General features: G+C 40.6%; 1 protein-coding gene across 1 annotated transcript in view; it reads right to left on the reverse strand.

Annotated features, from left to right (window-relative positions):
- Positions 1-17,622, reverse strand: part of ATP10D (ATPase phospholipid transporting 10D (putative)) — a 118,460-nt gene that overhangs the window by 28,629 nt on the left and 72,209 nt on the right. The window contains 6 exon segments of the mRNA XM_027103038.1: positions 367-551; positions 2,128-2,254; positions 4,498-4,604; positions 5,230-5,839; positions 7,992-8,180; positions 15,276-15,508. Of these exon segments, the coding sequence (XP_026958839.1) occupies positions 367-551; positions 2,128-2,254; positions 4,498-4,604; positions 5,230-5,839; positions 7,992-8,180; positions 15,276-15,508 (1,451 nt within the window).

Here is a 17,622-nt window from a genome sequence, read left to right on the forward strand (position 1 = left end):
TCAAAATCATTACTTCTCCTCAGCTTGAAAGGGGGGTAGATTTCTGTCCCAGAGCTTGACATATTTTGTCATCATGGTCTAAATCTTGTCAAATCAGTGATAATTCAACATGGAGTGGGGGGGGGGCGGGAAAGGCAAATAAAAAGGAAATTTTCTTTCAGGGTCTTTATTCAGCAATGATTCCTTTGAATCATGATATTTTCCAAGCCTTTAGAAGAACTAAGCAAGCTAGGTTGCTGGATAGAAGCACTAGTTATCAAGGAGCTAATGGTTATTGGTTTTTCTTTCTCCTTATAGCCATCACATCACAAGTATTCCGTTGGCTTTGAAAACACAAAAAGACTGGCTTGATCTCAGTAAACATACCTTACTTTCAGTATTGAGGATGAAAAGCTTGTCGTCTGGCTCCAGTAGTTTGCACGCATAAGCAATATTGACAGCTGTCTCCTGTTTGTCTCCTGTCAGCATCCAGATCTTGATTCCGGCTTTGTGAAGGGCTTCTATAGACTCGGGGACCCCCTCCTGCAGACGGTCTTCAATGCCAGTAGCACCTAAAAAATAACCAAAATGCAACAGGGCTTGTAAGAAACACAAAAGCCAGCTGAAGCTCATCTAAACTATAATTGAACCCTATCTGTTAGCCGACCCAATCCTGAACTACACAAAAGGTTCCAGTAGCTTCAAGGGGTCCAAATGAAGCGTGAAGACTCAGACCAAAATCATATACAAAGTAATATTTTGGGAAGAAAGCCTTTGCAATCAATGAGTTTATCAAATTTACTTGCTCTCCTTTTGGCTAGCGTGCTTCTCTGTAAATTGAGGGGGTTTCATTCAATAACTTATATATCCTTACTCTTCAATTTTATAATTCAATGATACTCCCGAGGGTAAGGGTAGGCTTTTAAAGACTGTTCTGGTCAGTAACACGTATTATCTATTTGTAATGCTCTTTCATATTATAAGTCCATAATTCCCTTTTCTGTAACAACTGAGGCTATGTTTTAGAATTCAGAAGTTTTACAGATTTTTAAAAGGTAAGAGGATATATGTATCATATTTTATAATATCTGGTAATCACGCACATTAGTATTTTTTAGCAAAACTTACAAATTACAACATTCACACTAATTAGGATACTAAAGACTTTAAATTGTCTTATCGAATCAGGCCTGATTTTGCTGCTAAATGAGTTTTGGCACTAAACTCACAAAGCAGTTTTGAGTTTGGAACTGCAGATGAGGAAATGTGAATCTGTACCACTCACACTGTCACGGAGAAATGACAGGAGGAAGATCATTACTTTACTGGCTAGAGACCAAGTTAGATCATTGTTTTTCCTCTGAAGCAGAGGCACAGAGCTCAGAGACCGGTGTTTTGGTGTGTTAGTACTCTAAGGCTGTGTTCCTCAACCTTGGCTGCCTCTTAGAACTACTTGGGGAGCTTTGAAAAATTCAAATGGCCACACCACACATCAGACCAATTGAAACAGAATCCCTGGGCAGGCATCGGTATTTTTTAAAGTGCTCCAGGTGATTTTAAGATGCAGCTCTATCTGAGACAAGAGGTGTCAGGTGTGCAACTTTTAGTTGAAACCAGGAAGTAAGAGAAGAGAGACAAATTTCATTAGCCCGGTTGCAGGCACAGAATAAAGAATATGGGCCCTGGAGTAAGGTAGATCTGAGCTTCTCCCCAGCTCTGCCAGCCACTAGCACGTGACTTTGAACGAGTCATTAAACTGCTCTGTGCTCCAAGTTTCTTCAAAATAAAATAGAGATTTGTTGTGCAGATTGAAAAAGACAACACATATTAAATACCTTATCCAATGGCTGGCAAGAAACTTGAGCTTTCCTCTCTTGAACCAGGGTATTTAATTGGCTTTGTATTCTACATTAAAGCATTGAATTTTTAAATGATCTTAAGGATGACCAGCCTGCCACAAATGAAGTCTAAGTTCACTGCAGTGGAAAATGGACTGGAAAGGATTGGAAGCAGGGTAGAAGTCAAACTGGACAGGGTGGGCAGAACCACATGTATCTATTAGATCAAAGTGGAAAAAAAGCCACTGGTGAATAACTAATTTACAGACATCAAGTGTTTTTGAAAATTCCCCCTTCGGACAATACCTACCAAGTAAAGTTAGTTTGTTCTCCAACCTCATGGCAGATTCAAGTAGTAATTCTTCCCTGTTGTCAATGCTGGTTTCAGCTAAAAAATGATTTCTCAGCCACTCTGCATATTCAGTGTCACTCATGACCTATGAGGGGGAAAAAAAGCTATGAGGCAGGCCATGTGATGAGCCTATGGTATTTCCCTCTCTGGGTTCACTCAGGCCAGGTCCAAATCCTCACACTACCCAGTCACAAACTTCCCGAGCTCTGTGATCAGACTAGTTTAACACAGAGGATGGATAGACCCTGTAGCTCAGAATCTCTGGGAAATTCTAGGCACCATATAAGATGAAAGTAGGTTAATCAATTAAACCAGGGAGTATGCAGTTGGGAGAAAGGAGCCACTTGAAAGTTAAATTCAGGGTTATTCTAATGGTGCAGTTGAAAAAGTGGTGTCCCGTACCCAATGTCAGGTATTATATAGCTAGCAGCACCTTTGATTTCTTTTGATGGTTGGTTTATAGGGTGAGTTATCTGTAAAGGTTAAAAGAAAAAGGAGGCCAAATGGGTGAAGCAAGGAAGTTCTCTTCCAAACAAAAAATTAAGTGGAATTCCTGGAGAAGGAACCAATGATACATTTTCCTTTGTCTTCAGGTTACTGTAATGGGAGAAATCTCCTTTCAGTTCTTATAAAGCAGCATGCAGTAGAGGGGGTGAGGCAATTTCTCTATCTACTCATTCTTGCCCACAAGGTAATCTGATTTGGGAGAATCTGGCATCTATTGGGCTACATTTTTATCAGGGCAGGACCATTCCACTGAAAAGGCAGAAAGTCTGTTTCGATCTTGAATTCTTCATTCTTCTTACAACTGTGTATGAGGCAGGCTTTTGATTCTCCATGCAGCTGGTTGACTAAGTGCCTCAGAGTCTACACCAGATCCCACTTTCCCTAAGGCAGTTCCCAAGAACTAGAATTTGGAGAAGAAATGAGAGATGCCTACATTGGCCTCAGGTCCTAGCTAGTCTCCAATTCAGTTCTCCCAGGAGCTCTATTGTTTGGGTGCTACCGGACAGCCATTAAAGCATTGATACTTTGATCTACGTGTATCTCTCAGTCTTCTCTACCAGCCAGAGCCCAGAATGAAGGAGAGAAAATTGATACTTTGGCTTTTAACACAGCAAAAATTAACTGTAGAGCTCAGAGCCAGGGAGGGAAAAGACAACAGAATGGGTAGGAGGTAGTTATGGAGAAGAGGGAGAGAGTTGGCAAGAGTAGCCTCCCTGGTTCTTCTCCAATATTTCCCCTATGTGGGCTGATCTGATTGTTCTGTTTCTTTTCCTTCAATGTTCATCATAGCTCTGTTATATCTTGACAACAGACTCCCTTCCCTCCCCCATAAGCACATCCTTCTCTTGCACTAGCCCTTACTAGACTCTCCTTCTCCACCCTAAGTAGACTTCCGCACCTTCTCCTGCCACTGCTCTACTCTGAAACAATGAGTTACCTGAGGTTGTACTGAAGGAAGAAACCCTATCTAGGTGTGCAGCTGGGGATGCAGTTGTGGCTATGGCTGTAGGGATGGGGCTGGGGACGTCTTGGCTTATCAATGAGGGAGGGTAATATAAGGGTGTAAGGCCTTGCATATAGCTTCATTACAGCTGAGCAGCTTGACTTGGTCAATACCTAGGCCATACCCCACTGGCCAAGTGGCACAAAAAACTTGACCAATTCACTCTTAAAAGGCTTCGTATCTTTGTTTCTCCCATGCCCCCAGGGGTGGTTCTGGTAGTAACACCCCTCAAATCACTTCTTGGAGCTCTGTCTTCTTTCTTATTACTTAAATTTTTATCTAGAAAGGATACACTATGTCCCAGGATTATTCTCAATAGAGAATGATAAAAACTGAGATAATATTTAGGAAATTTACCTGGATTTACAGATAAAGACTTATGAGCCCACCAGGAAAAAATATCAAGAACTTATAAGTGGAAAATTAAGGCCAGTCTCCAGCCTCATTCTTTTCAAGGCACATTTAATGCTGTAAGATAGAGGAATGATATTTGCAAGGTACTCAGAGAAAGAGAGTAGGATCCAGGGATGTTTATTCCCAGTCATACTGCAGTTTCCACACAAAAGCACTCGGATATCTTGAAACATGGGAGAACTCAGACAATATAACTTCAGGCATCTTTCTGGCAAAATACTTTGAGAACAAACTACAACCAACCAATATATAAGGAATAAAGAAGCGATATGAAAATAGAGCCCAGTGGCCCAAAAACTTTTCCCGATGCTTGGATCAGGGTTTGATACGCGCTCGTTTTCGTTAAATGATAGTGGAGCTAGGAAGGAAGGAAGCCAGCCGACAGGCACACGGAGCAGCCTTACCCTCTTTGCTACACACAGAGTGCGCAGGCCTCGCTTGGTGTAGGCATCCAGGTGCTGCTGGGTTTTCTCCCTTAACATCATCTGTTGTTTTTCCAGACCTGGTCCATCTAAAATAATTAACACACGTGTTCCCACCAGTTTGCCCAATGACATATTTTTTAAAACAATGGTAACTTAACCCACAACAAACAAAAGGTCTTGTAGTTCTGAATCCCAAATGTGCGTTTATAAAAGGGACCCCTCAGAATAAATCATTCCCTTGTCTCTTTTTCCCTGGGGAGAGAAAAGTACCAAGAACTTAATACAAACACCATTCCCACACCATCGATAATGACTGTCACAATGATTATAAGGATGCTGGCTGTCATTTATTGAGCATTTACCATTTTCTGGGCTCTGGTCAGAGGCGCGGCATATATTGCATATAGTGTATCATTAAACCTCTCAGGAACCTATAAAGGAGGTACCATAATCCCCACCTATTGAAGGCAAAGGACAGTTAGGTAACTTTATCAAGACATAGCTACTGTCAGAATCCAGATTTGAACCCTGTCTATGTAACCCCAAAACTTAGGTGCTTTCTCACCAGATCCTAGGCAGCTTCCCCTACACTTCACCAAGGGTGACGGATCCCTACAGATCTGCTTGTTTGCCTTTATAAATCCCTTGAGAGTGGCCCTTCGATCTCCAAGCCCTTCCTATCACTTCCCTCTCAGTCCTGTATGAACCCACCTGGGGAAGCCACTGAGAGCAACTCCATGATCACAGAATCAGCGCCCTTTGTATACACCACGACTTGGTTGGAAATGGGGTGCCGGACCACAACGGACATTCTTTTTCTTACTGAGTCGAAGGGCAGGATGTGTAGGAGTTGAAATGTTAATGGTCCCAAAGCAGCAAAGTCCACCATGACCTGCTCTGGGGTCCGGGACTGCAGAGTGCACTGGTAAGCCCGGGCGGCATATACTAAGGCCGCTTCATCCGGGCTCTCAGCCTCATAACACAGGCTGCAGGCCAAGGGCTGTCCAGGGAGGGATTCCACCTTGCCGTTTGTGACATCCACATTGCTGTCTTGCTTCTCAGTTTCTATGCGACAAGCTGAGTTACCAGAGCCCTGGGGACTCTTGCTGCTCTGGGAGATCTCTTCCTCCACAGGTGAAGCTGGTTTCATTCGACTAAAGAGAGAGAGTCTGCTCACAAAGGCATTTGGGACCCCAGAGGATGGCTCTTTCCCACTGGCAAGAGATGGTGAACTTGATCTTCGGACAGACAGTCTCTGGAAGAGGCTTTTAATCTCTTCCAAAGACTTAATGGGCATTGCATGCAGAGAAGAGAGTCCAATCTAGGAAAAATAATATGGGAAGGTCTCAATAATACAGTCAAAGGCAGTTGGTAACAACTGTGAGGTCAAACGGGGGGAAAAAAGGAGATATGAAGAGTTACCACTCCCTCACATGGCAGCCTGCTTCATACTTACAAATGCCGCAGGAAACATTAATAAAAATAAAAACAGCCATGATGAAAAAGATGCACTAATGTTGATGGCACTGTGAATTTCAAAACCACTTAGGAAGAAAACTGATAGCAAAAGACATAAAATGCTACATTGCTAGCAGTGGGCATACGTATAGCAAATTTCCCTAATGAAATAAACTATAAAAAATTAATAATCTTTATTATATGCATCCTAGCAATAACAATTTAAAAATTACAAGCGAGTATTTAATAATAGCAAATTAGAAACATCTTAAAATGTTACATAACATTTAAAGGTCAAGTTTATAAAGATTACAGGGCACTATTGAAAAAGCTAAAAAAAATAGTATTAAAAAACAGTATAAAAACAAATGTATCATAATACACATTTAAAACACTGGAAGAAAGTAAATCGAAAGATTAACAAAATGTATTTTTTTTCTTTTATTTTCCAGGTTCTAAAAAAGGTTGTTAATATGACCTTTTAAGCAAAGTAGGCCAATAAACAAAGTAGCTCACAGAAGAATTATCAGCATAATAGGAATTCAAATTTCTATTTTTATAGAACTTTTTCTTGTTCATAGCCTGATTTCTTCTAGATCTTAACTCTTATCAGTGATTAAATTTAGAATTTAATAACTAATTGGGATGACCAATTAATTGAATGTTAAAATTTTCTCATTTAGAAATGCCCAAGGCATTAAAGAATTTTCTCCTAATAAGTATTAATTTTATGATAGTTTGAGGGACTCATGCTGGTCAATTTTCAAACTTACTGGCAACTCCAAAATGAAAAGTGAAACTCAACCACAGATGACGTCTCTGTACTCCACATGAATTCTGATTAACTCTTTATTCATTGCCTTTCTGTCACTACCTTAAAATATCATGAGGCTTAGGCTTCTATATGTCTACAGAGATTTTCTTTCAGGCTACAGAATATTATATTCTTTGGGGATAAGGCAACTATATTTCTTAAACAGAAAACGCCAAAAGATGTCTATATTGGAAACAGATGTATATGAAAAAGTGTTACATGGGGAGAAAAACAGAACATCCAGTGAGTTATCCTCTAACTATGTAAGTTTTCAAAGAGCAAATTTCTAGTTGAAATCTTATAAAAATACAGTTTCTGATCAAATGAAAGCTTAATGGGAAGTAAAACATTTTTATGTTAAAACTGACCACCTCTGAAGTTGCCAAGAGAAAATGATCTAACAGAAAATTAAAATTTAACTGGGTTGTGCTGCAAATTGAATTTTAAATAGATGTATGCAAAAGGGGAGATAGTTATATTCAAGGAAGATAGCACAGCAAGCGGTAAATCACCAGTCTCTAAAACAAGTTTTTCTTTTTAATTGAAAATGAATTTTCCATGGATTCTAAGCTACAAAGAGACTTTAAAAATCCAGCTTGTGTGGGAACTGCAGAACCTTGGTATATTATAGATGTATTGCATTTTAGAGCGATTGAGTTTACATTACCCAACTGGTACATGAAAAGGGACATTATCATTAAACATGATAATGAATTTAATACTTTATATTTTGCTTGATGTAGTGCATATGTTGGAGGTTTTAGAAGTTTCACAGAAAGCTTCAAATTTGGTAAGCAAACTAAAGCAAAATGAACAGAGTCATATTTTCCAAGAACTGTTCTCATCAGCTATCCTCCTAGAGGCAAAATAGTATAGTAGCTCTGAGCCACACTTCCTGGGTTCAATCCTATCTCTCCCACAAACTGGTCCTGTGACTCTGGGCAAGTTACTTAAGCTCACCTGTAAAATGGGGAACAGTAGAGTAACAGCACCTAACTCATGGGGCTGTTGGGAGGATTAAACATATTAGTACCAGTAAATCACTTAGAACATCGTAAGTTCAGAGTACAGATTAAGTAATGTATAAATATTATCTGCTACTATTGTTAATTACGATCCACATAATAAGACGACATAACAAGTACATTTAAACCCAAAATTCTCTTCTGGAAGGTGACCCTTGTTTGCATTAGAGACTCACCTTTTGCCGTGGTTGGTTAGGAGCAGAAACCACTACTGTGTTGCAAATTGCCAAAGCAATAAAGAAGTCGATGATGTACAGAGTCTCCAGTGGTGGATCTGGGATAGTCTCATCCAGTGGGGTAAAAAGCTGAGGTGTAATCTGACTAAACTTGTCCAAAAGCCTGGTGTCTGGTACCACATCTGTTTCCTGAAGATCCAAAAAGAGAACGTGTTGTTACAATAAGTACCTAAAAATACGAGTTTTAAATCTACGTGAGCTTTTCTAACCAGAATCTGTGAAGCATGAGACAGTAAACTTTATTCTTCTAAAAAAGATTTAATGGACATGGTGTCATGGGATGTGAGAATAGGGAAATAAAAGAGAAAAAAATTAAATAGAAAATTCAGAATGCATAATATGAATGGAGACTACCTTGACTATTAACTCAAAGTAAGCAAGAGAGGAGCAATGCCTTTCACCAAAAACTAGCTGAGTGAGTTTTCTTATTTTGAAATACACAGGGCAGAGCTATATTTTTTTGTGTCTAGGATTCTGCTTTGGGCATATATTCATCCCACAGCAATTGATGAATATCAATTCTTTTAAAAGTGAGGGCATTATTCATACTATGTTATTTTAACAAAATATTTTACAGCTCAAATCACTACTATTGTTAAAAACCAACCCTCCGAAATAAAATTACTATAAGCACACTAACAGAGTTCATCCGTATTTCCTGGTAATATGCTACAAGACACTAATATCCAAGGGTCCCTCTAAGAGATTTCTGATCATCAAATATTTTTGGCAACTGTGCCCTATGCCCCTCTCTTTTGTACAATTCCATTTACAAACTGGCTTTAAGAAGTTTGCTTACTGGGGAAAAATACTTCATTTTGTTAAACACGGTACTTCTCATTCTTATTTAGAAGTACTAGTTTTAATGAAAGAATGTTGTACTAGAAATCTGTAGTATGCAGTCAACTGCTTTACAAATTTTTCAGATGAGTCAAAAAAGGGGCCATCTCCTCTGAATCAAGTTTTCACAAAAGTGCCACTGTATTCTAGAGGAGTCCTGACTGCAGAAAAGCCAGGAGAGGTGATGGAGAGAACAGAGTAAAATACGGAGATGTGTGATATTAGATTCAGAGTGACCGTGGCTCGCATCTTATGCTTAGGAGTTTGGTGAGATGTAGCACAGCCTCAATAAGAAAAGAGCACAGGCTGGGAATCACATGGGTTTGGGTTCAGGTCCTAGACCCACTGCATACCCTCTAGGGGCCTAAGGCTGCTTACTTAACCCTCTGAGCTTCATTTTCCCTCTTCTGAATAATGGTAAAAAGTACACCTACCTCACAGGGTGGCTGTATAAAGTAAATGAGAGAATGAGAGACATGAGACCAGCACAACAGAAACCCAAATAATTTAATGTTCCTTCTCCTTCTCGAACGATACACTCACCTTCAGGCAGGTTACCAGGCTAACAATGGGTTTCAAAGGTCCCAGTTTTCTGCTGTCACAAGGCATTCTTAAATTTCTATCTAAAAACAGCATCTCTTGCTCCGTGATATTTGACTTAGCAAAATTTGAACCCTGTTGCAGTTTGATGGAGTTCGTAAGCACTTGTAATCTGATGCCCGTTCATTAACGAGTTGGCCACATTTCCTCCCGCGTCTCACACATAGTAACCCTGAGCCAGTGCCTGTGCTGGGCCCTCAGTGACTCACAGAACCATCCTTTCCTTGAGGACCCCCTTGCCAAAGTCAGCAGAAGAGAGTGGCAACATCTGAGACTTCTTTCTCACTCGATACTCAGGAACCTTGTTGCATAGGATTAATGAAGGTCTATGATGATACTGTCATCTAGTGAGTGTGACAGACGCCATGGGTTGGAGCAATATTTCCAGAGGCATCCTTCTCAGAATGTTTATGCGAATTAAGCAAAACCCCAAGGAGTTCCATACTGAAATAAATTTAAGAAATGTTTAAACAGTGCTTTATTGTAGCACTTCTCAGAGTGTTTAATGGGTACCAGGAATCTCCAAGAGGCTAGTATGTGCAGGTCTCCCTAATTTTATTTTTTAGGGACGTTTGCTCTTTGGAACATGACTAGGATTGAGTTAGGGACCTTAGAAGCAAATAGTGATTTCATTGTGCCAACGATCTCCGCATTGACTAATAACTGGCTTCAGAACATAAGGACTCTACTGCATTTTGAAGTTAACTCTAAGGCTAATGAAGATTTGTAACTTCCGTCTTTGTGACAAAGACATAAGTCAATCTAATAAGTCATTTGAGGAATTGAAGAACCTGTGCTGTGATCATGAGAATAAAAGAGATCCTGGAGCTGACCAAAGCTGGGGCTCTGGTCAGCAAAACTGTGTTTATAAAAAGTACTGTCAAAATAAATGTAAGAAACTCCGAACCATACAAGACCCTAGAAGCATCATAAAATAATATAAAGAAGAGCCCAGAAGAAGATTTAAGGAAAGATACATGTCAAAATGAAACTGCAGGAACAGAATGTTCTTCCACTTTAGTTGCTGTCTCTAAAATAAGTTAATCCCTAGTGACTAAGATATTCAGTTGCTGAATTGAGGAGAAAGAATAGTGTTATCACATGCAATTCTTATCTGTAAGATCATATCACAGGTGTTTTTACCTAAGATCCAAATTTTCCTCATGGAGACCTTCTATTACAAAATTGACTTTTGCTCTTTTTTTTTCTATAATGGACAGATCCTACCTTCTCTGAACTCTGATTACTCCAAGAACCAGGCCCAAACCATCCAGCTTTAAATGATTCCATGCATATGTACTCTCCCCACAGGGTGTGTAAGTTCCTCTAAAGGAAGGACCATATCTTATAGATTTTTGTATATTTTTTTAAATTGAAGAATAGTTTATTTACAATGTTTCAGATGTACAGCAAAGCGATTCAGTTGTATCTATATCTATTCTTTTTCAAATTCTTTTCCATTATAGGTTATAAGATACTGAATATAGTTCCCTGTGCTATACAGTAAATCCTTGTTGCTTATATATTTTATGTATAGTAGTTTGTATCTGTTAATCCCATACTCCTAATTTAACCTTCTCCCCTTTCTTCTTCCATAACCGTAAGTTTGTTTTCTGTGAGTCTATTTTTGTTTCATAAATAAATTCATTTGTATCATTTTTTTAGATTCCACATATAAGTGATATCATGTGATATTTGTCTTTCTCTGACTTACTTCACTTATTCTGATAATCTCTACGTCCATCCACATTGCTGCAAATGGCATTATTTCATTCTTTTTTATGACTGAACATTTCTTGTAGATTTTTGGATCCCCAACTCAGTAACTGGTACATGGATTGTTATTGCTGTACGTTACTATCAGACACTTGCTGGTTTTATATTCCATAAAGAAGGGGGTGGAGAAACAGATTGAAAAGATGTTACTCCTTGGAAAGCAAATACATAAACCCCTCCCACTTGACCTCAAATAGACTTTTTTTTAATGCAGAGAAAACGTGTACTCCTAATTAGGGAATACAGAACACAATGTGGACAGCTTCCCATAACTGAACTGAGCCTTATCTATTTCATGGTGGGAGTCCAACATCTTGTCCTCATTTTAGATAACATCTGGCTACTTGAAATTTTAGATTTACCCCCATGATTCACATTATGCTTTCCTACCAGCTTGCAAATTTCACATTCCCCTTTCTTTCTTCCTCTCTCCCTCCCTTCCCCCCTCTCCTTTCTTTCTTTCTTTTTTCACCCTATATAAATCCAAATTAAACAAGCAAATGTTGGCCAAGACTTCTCTGCCATCTCATAGTGTCTGCCAAAGCTTTTGGGTAGCCTTACTATATATACTGAATGTTAAGTTTGTTTTAAAATTGAGTGATTAGAACGCATTTTAATTGTTTATGCGAAATCTAAAATGTCCACGGTTTAATAATGGACAAAGATACTCTGCGTGGGAGATCAAGTTGACCAAGCTCTAATACTGTGCCCTACTCCCCACCTAGCTCCACCTGTACCTGAGGGTTTTATTTCATTTCCCACTGCCATCCTCACTTTAAATATAGACACAAATGCCTTCTCCTTGAGATTCCTAAATACTACAGACCTGAAGAAAAAAGACAAAGGCCAATAACTGCACATGGACAGCTCCTCCTCCACACGATGTTCTCCCCGGTTCTGTGGTTCTGAGCCTTTGCACATGCAACACACTGTCTGCCCCAAGTGCTTTTCCTTCCTTTTCTACTGTGTAACCCCCTACTCATTAGTCTAATCATAAGTTACGTTTTATCTCTGTTTTGCAGCCTTTCTTGATCTCTTCTCGCCCCTGTAGAGTTGATCATTCCCTTCTTTGTGCCCTCACTATACTCTGAATTAACTACCATTACTGCATCTTTAATACAGGGTTATCTTTATTTACTTATATGTCTGCTTCCTCTACCTAGAACAAAGCTGAAGGCTGGGGGCATGTTTTATTCATTTATATCCCTGGTCTAGTATTATGCCATTGTCTTCCATTAGTCCATTAATTAATTCACTCCTTTTATAAACATTTATTGTTGATCTATGGTGTCAGGCACTCCTCACGGAAAGAGGGGTGCACAGAAGAGATGGGATCCCGGGTATGTGGAACTCACATTCTAGGTAGGGGAAGCACTAACCTCTAAACATATAAGTAAATTGCTTCTAGATTGAGACAAGAGTGGGAGGGATGGAATGTACTTTGGATTGCGTGGTAGGTAAGATTTACTGAGGAGGTGACATCTGAGCTGAGACCTCAGTGAAAAAAAAGGAAACAGCCATATAAAAATCTAAAAGGGTAACACTCCAGGTAGAATGAATAGCATGCTTGCTGAATGAAAACTTCTAGAGGATTAAAGAAGCATAAAAACACTAACTTAGAAAGTTAAGGCTTCTGTTTCTAAAATAGGTCACATGAACCCGGGACTCACGGTCCTCAATGACATTCTAACTCCCAAAGCCGGCGCACCCTGGCCGGCACCCTGACCTCAGATCCTCGCTCTCTGACTCTCACCTTGCCTCCCCCATGAAGGGCGCCATCTTCCAACCTTCCACTTCTGGACATCACAGCTCTCAGTGTGCTCTCAAGCTGGTGTTCTCAACCTGGGCTCCATGGATGGACTTTTAGAATCATATGCACAATTTTTACGGATGCTAATTTTTCAGGTCAAAGGATCTATAGCTTTCTCAAAATAATCGTTAGTCTCCAAGAAGGATAGAATCGGCTTGTCTAGAGTAAGAGTGAGAGATGGTCTCATGATTCAAGGAAGACCTCTTTATCCTATATGTAAGGGTGTAGTATTGAAAACACAAAACAGAACAGCAATCCCAGAGCATCTATATAATCAGCATGACACATGGCATTGGAGTACAGGGCAAGTGAAAACATGAACTGAATGGGAAGACTGAGCCTGTTGAGCAGTTTCATATAACCACCTTCACGATACCTTATTGAGAGTGGACATGCAAGGCACTGACCTCAGATGCCGGGGATTCAAGATGATTTAAGTCCTTGCTCTCAAGGAGCAAGGTCTATGTCAGAGGCAGAAACAAGGCCAATGTCATGAGGACTAAGGGACTGAAGGGCAGGAGGGACTGTGTAAACAGAACTTAGAAGCTGAGAAAAGACAGTCTGAGAAATCTTCAGGAGAAATGATATTTAAAGAAGGAAGTATTTCATCAGATCTGGTAGACAGAGGTAGGCAGTGAGGGGAGAATAAGTTTTAGATGGGAAATGGTACAAAAACCATAATGACTTTAACCTAGGAAACAATCCTTTGTTCCAGGAAGAGCGTGAGGCTGGATCAGGAAACCACGAGGGAGACCATGGCACAGTCCAACCTGGTTGCTAATACCCTTGACTTCCAACCAAACATGCGTCACTATGTGGTTAACTTCAGGTGGGTAGGAAATAAAAGATCACCAGGGCTTCCCTGGTGGCGCAGTGGTTGAGAGTCCGCCTGCCGATGCAGGGGACACGGGTTCAAGCCCCGGTCCGGGAAGATCCCACATGCCATGGAGCGGCTAGGCCCGTGAGCCATGGCCACTGAGCCTGCGCGTCTGGAGCCTGTGCTCCGCAACGGGAGAGGCCGCAGCAGTGAGAGGCCCGCGTACCGGAAAAACAAAACAAAACAAAAGATCAGCAGAGGAATGGGCAAAATTGATAAAATAGAAGAAAATAGATACCTATTTCTGATACAGCCTGAAAATCAGTACAGAGAAGAGGTGGTGTGCATTCTCCCCCCACCCTTTTTTTTCAGAAGTTGGAGAAAAATTAAGTCCAGATGTTTGGAATAGCTTGACATATGGCAATGATAGAATATAACAGGTATGATATCCTTAGAGCCACAGAAATGCACAGGATGAATTGCAGTGAAATGATCTTCCTAGTTGCTGAAATTGTACATTTGGTGGAACTTTGAAAAGAGCCAGATTCCCCTCAAGGCCTTTCCAGGACGAATGAGATCCCTGGGGTCTATTCAGATCATATCTCTACTATGAAATTCTATATAAATTCAATGGAGAAACACAAAGTTTCCCCAAAGCTGTTTCTTTCTTGTTATGTAACTTATTTCAGAGGTCACCAACTGCTTACCAGTCTCACAGCTGGGGAATCTTCATCTTGGTTAACACAAGAGTTAATGAAACGTGGAAGGCAGTTGAAATTTTATAGAATTTTAAGCATAGCAAAACGTTTGATTTCTAATTCTTTCACACGAGTATTTTTCCTCTTTCCCATGTTCCACATGGTCCTTTTTCTATGTTTTCCCCTCAGGACTCAAGAACACACCCTGTTGAGCTCTGATATAGAAATATTAGAAAATTACCTTCTCAGGACTAGGAATGGGGAAGAGAGCACAGATTTGGTGGATCTGGGGAAAGACTGCAAAGCGCTAAAAAGGCCTTGGAGGATACCAAAAGGCTTTTGAATTTCCCTATCAGTTAGACACACTTACCTGTCTATAGATTCCTCTGTGGTAGTTTTGCTGGTTCTGAAAGTGAGCCATGATCCTTAAACCAAGGCTACTTTCTCCAGGCTATCAACCCTGGCCAGAAATATTATGTTTTTTCTGAAATGATATACTATCTCTCAACACTGAATTATCTCCAAAATTAGGATATTGTATGTGGCAGTCACACTGAGCTGCACTTACGCAGTCTCCTCTCAGGTAGAAAAGACAACAGCGTTTGACTCTATTCTAATTACGAGGATGTTCTTTCATTATTAACCGTGGACAGACAAGATTCACGTCATGCATTCACACTTACAATGGGGCTACTGAAAGCAGCCTGTCTGGAATGAGGGACTTCACTGGCTCCACTTCCTAGAGCAAAACAGCTCCCAGTAAGATGATCTGAGGATATACTTCCTAAAGGTCCACTGCGAACCATCCTGCAGCTGGGGGCCCCTGGTTTCGCCATATTGCTGAGGGAGCCACTGGGAGTGTCAGCAGAATCTTCATCTTCAGAGGCAGCTTCCTGATAGGACTCTAGCCTCTTGGCTGAGGGATAAAAATCACACCGGGTCATTCCCTGAGAGTAAACTCTTGCAGGTTGAGTATGTCAGGCACTTACTTAAACAGCTATTTCACACCATCTCCTCCCATTTTAAACCTGGCCTCCAAACTCCTCCAATACTGAGTGAATGGACTTACATCATTGAGAAAAGTAGAAGCAATCAGAGAGGAACTCCCTTCTCTCCCCATTGTCAAATCTACCAACCTATCTGCATCTGTACCCACTCTCTGCCCTCCCTCATACTACTATGGATGAAGTTTCAAACACCAAACCCTTCACACTGTGATCTGCATGCCCTTCTCAAGCGCTTCACTCTTAACAACTCTCCCCTCTTTTACTTTGTCTCTCAACTAGCCTCATGGCTTTCTGTATCTCTCCACGGACACTGCTCTTGTCAAGGTTGTCAATGAGCTAGCTCCAAGTTACCAAACCCAGTGACTGCATCTATTCATATCTTTTTTGAATTCTTAGCGATATCCAACGTCCTCTCCTTTCAAATGTCTCTTTCGGTTTCTCTTGATACCACGTGTACTGTTTTTCCTCCTGCTTCAGTGCGGCTACTTCTTAGTTTCTCCTGCTGTCTCCTCTTCTCCTCAGTCCTCAGATACTGGATGGCTGCAGGAGCTCCTTCCCTTCACTACCTATATACTCTTTCTTGGTGATGTCATCTGGTCCCCCCCCCACCTTTGAAATATCATCTCTGTGCACAAGACCCCCAAACCTATTCCTTCAACTCTAACCTCTAATTAGAATTTAGACTCAGACATCCAACTCTCTACTTGACATTTCCAGTTGGATGTCCATGAGGCTCTTCCAGCAGATATCTGCATGGCTCACCCCCTTACAACTTCAAGGAGACTTGGAGGTATCCCTTTGTCAATGAAGCCTTCCCAGATCTAACCACACTGTTTGTTACATATCCTACCCCAGCACTTAGCACCATCTACACATCATATACCTTATTTTTAATTTTTTGAATCATCCATTACAATATAAACTCCAAAAGGGCAAGGAATTTTGTCTTTTGTTAATCTGATATTCCTAAAGCCCAGAGAAGGGGGTGATAGATACGCAATAAATACTTGTTGAATAAATAAACAATGGACATCTTAAATTTGGTATATGGTTAATGTAGACTGCTTCCTCTCTTCCTCCAAATCACCACCCCCGCCTCAATTACTCTTTCTCTGGTCTTTCTCATCTTTGTAAATGGTACCTAAATATCTACCTAGCTATTAACACCAGAAATTGAAGATTCTCCTTGATTTTTGTTCCCTATGCCGCCCCCCACCCCCACATTCAGAGCATCACTAATAGCTGTCTATTATTCATCCAAAATATATCCCAAATATCTAAACTTCTCTTCACCTCCATTACCTTAATCCAAGCCACCATCATTAAAACAGTAGCTAGAGTGATCTTCTAAAACATAAAGCAGAGCAGACCACTCCCTGCACAAAACTTTCCAGCGGCTCCACAGTTCACTTAGAATAAAATCTGACCTTCTTATCCTGGTGTACCTAACTCAAAATGATCCGGCCTAGGCTGACCTTTCTTTTTTTTGTGTGGTACGCGGGCCTCTCACTGCTGTGGCCTCTCCCATTGCGGAGCACAGGACCGGGGCACGAACCCGTGTCCCCTGCATCGGCAGGCGGACTCTCAATCACTGCGCCACCAGGGAAGCCCCTGACCTAACTTTCTTGCCGCTCCTTCTTCTGCACTAAATCCAGCCTCACTGGCCTTTCTTTCTTTACTTTGAATATTGCCAAGCTCATTTCAGTCTGAGGACCCCTATACTAGCTGCTCCCTCTGACTGGAAGGCTTTTACCCCTGAATTCAAAGATCATGTCATTCAGATCTAGGCTCTGATATCCCCCTTAGAGAAGCCTTGCTCAACCATCCAAAGTAGCCTTCTGCTCATTCTATATTATATCACCCCATTATAATTTTCTGCATAGCACTTTTCACTATTTAATATTTTTTATTTAAAAATTAATTTATTTGTGACGATTTTCTCCGATATACGTTCTATGAGAGGAGGGGCCTTGTCTGTCTTGTTATATGTGCTTGTTTGGATTGCTAGTTGCCTGTATTCAGG

The sequence above is a fragment of the Aethalodelphis obliquidens genome, unplaced genomic scaffold, assembly GCF_003676395.1.
Source record: "Aethalodelphis obliquidens isolate GAN/ISIS:26980383/991018 unplaced genomic scaffold, ASM367639v1 scaffold6, whole genome shotgun sequence".
Lineage (NCBI taxonomy): Eukaryota > Metazoa > Chordata > Mammalia > Artiodactyla > Delphinidae > Aethalodelphis > Aethalodelphis obliquidens.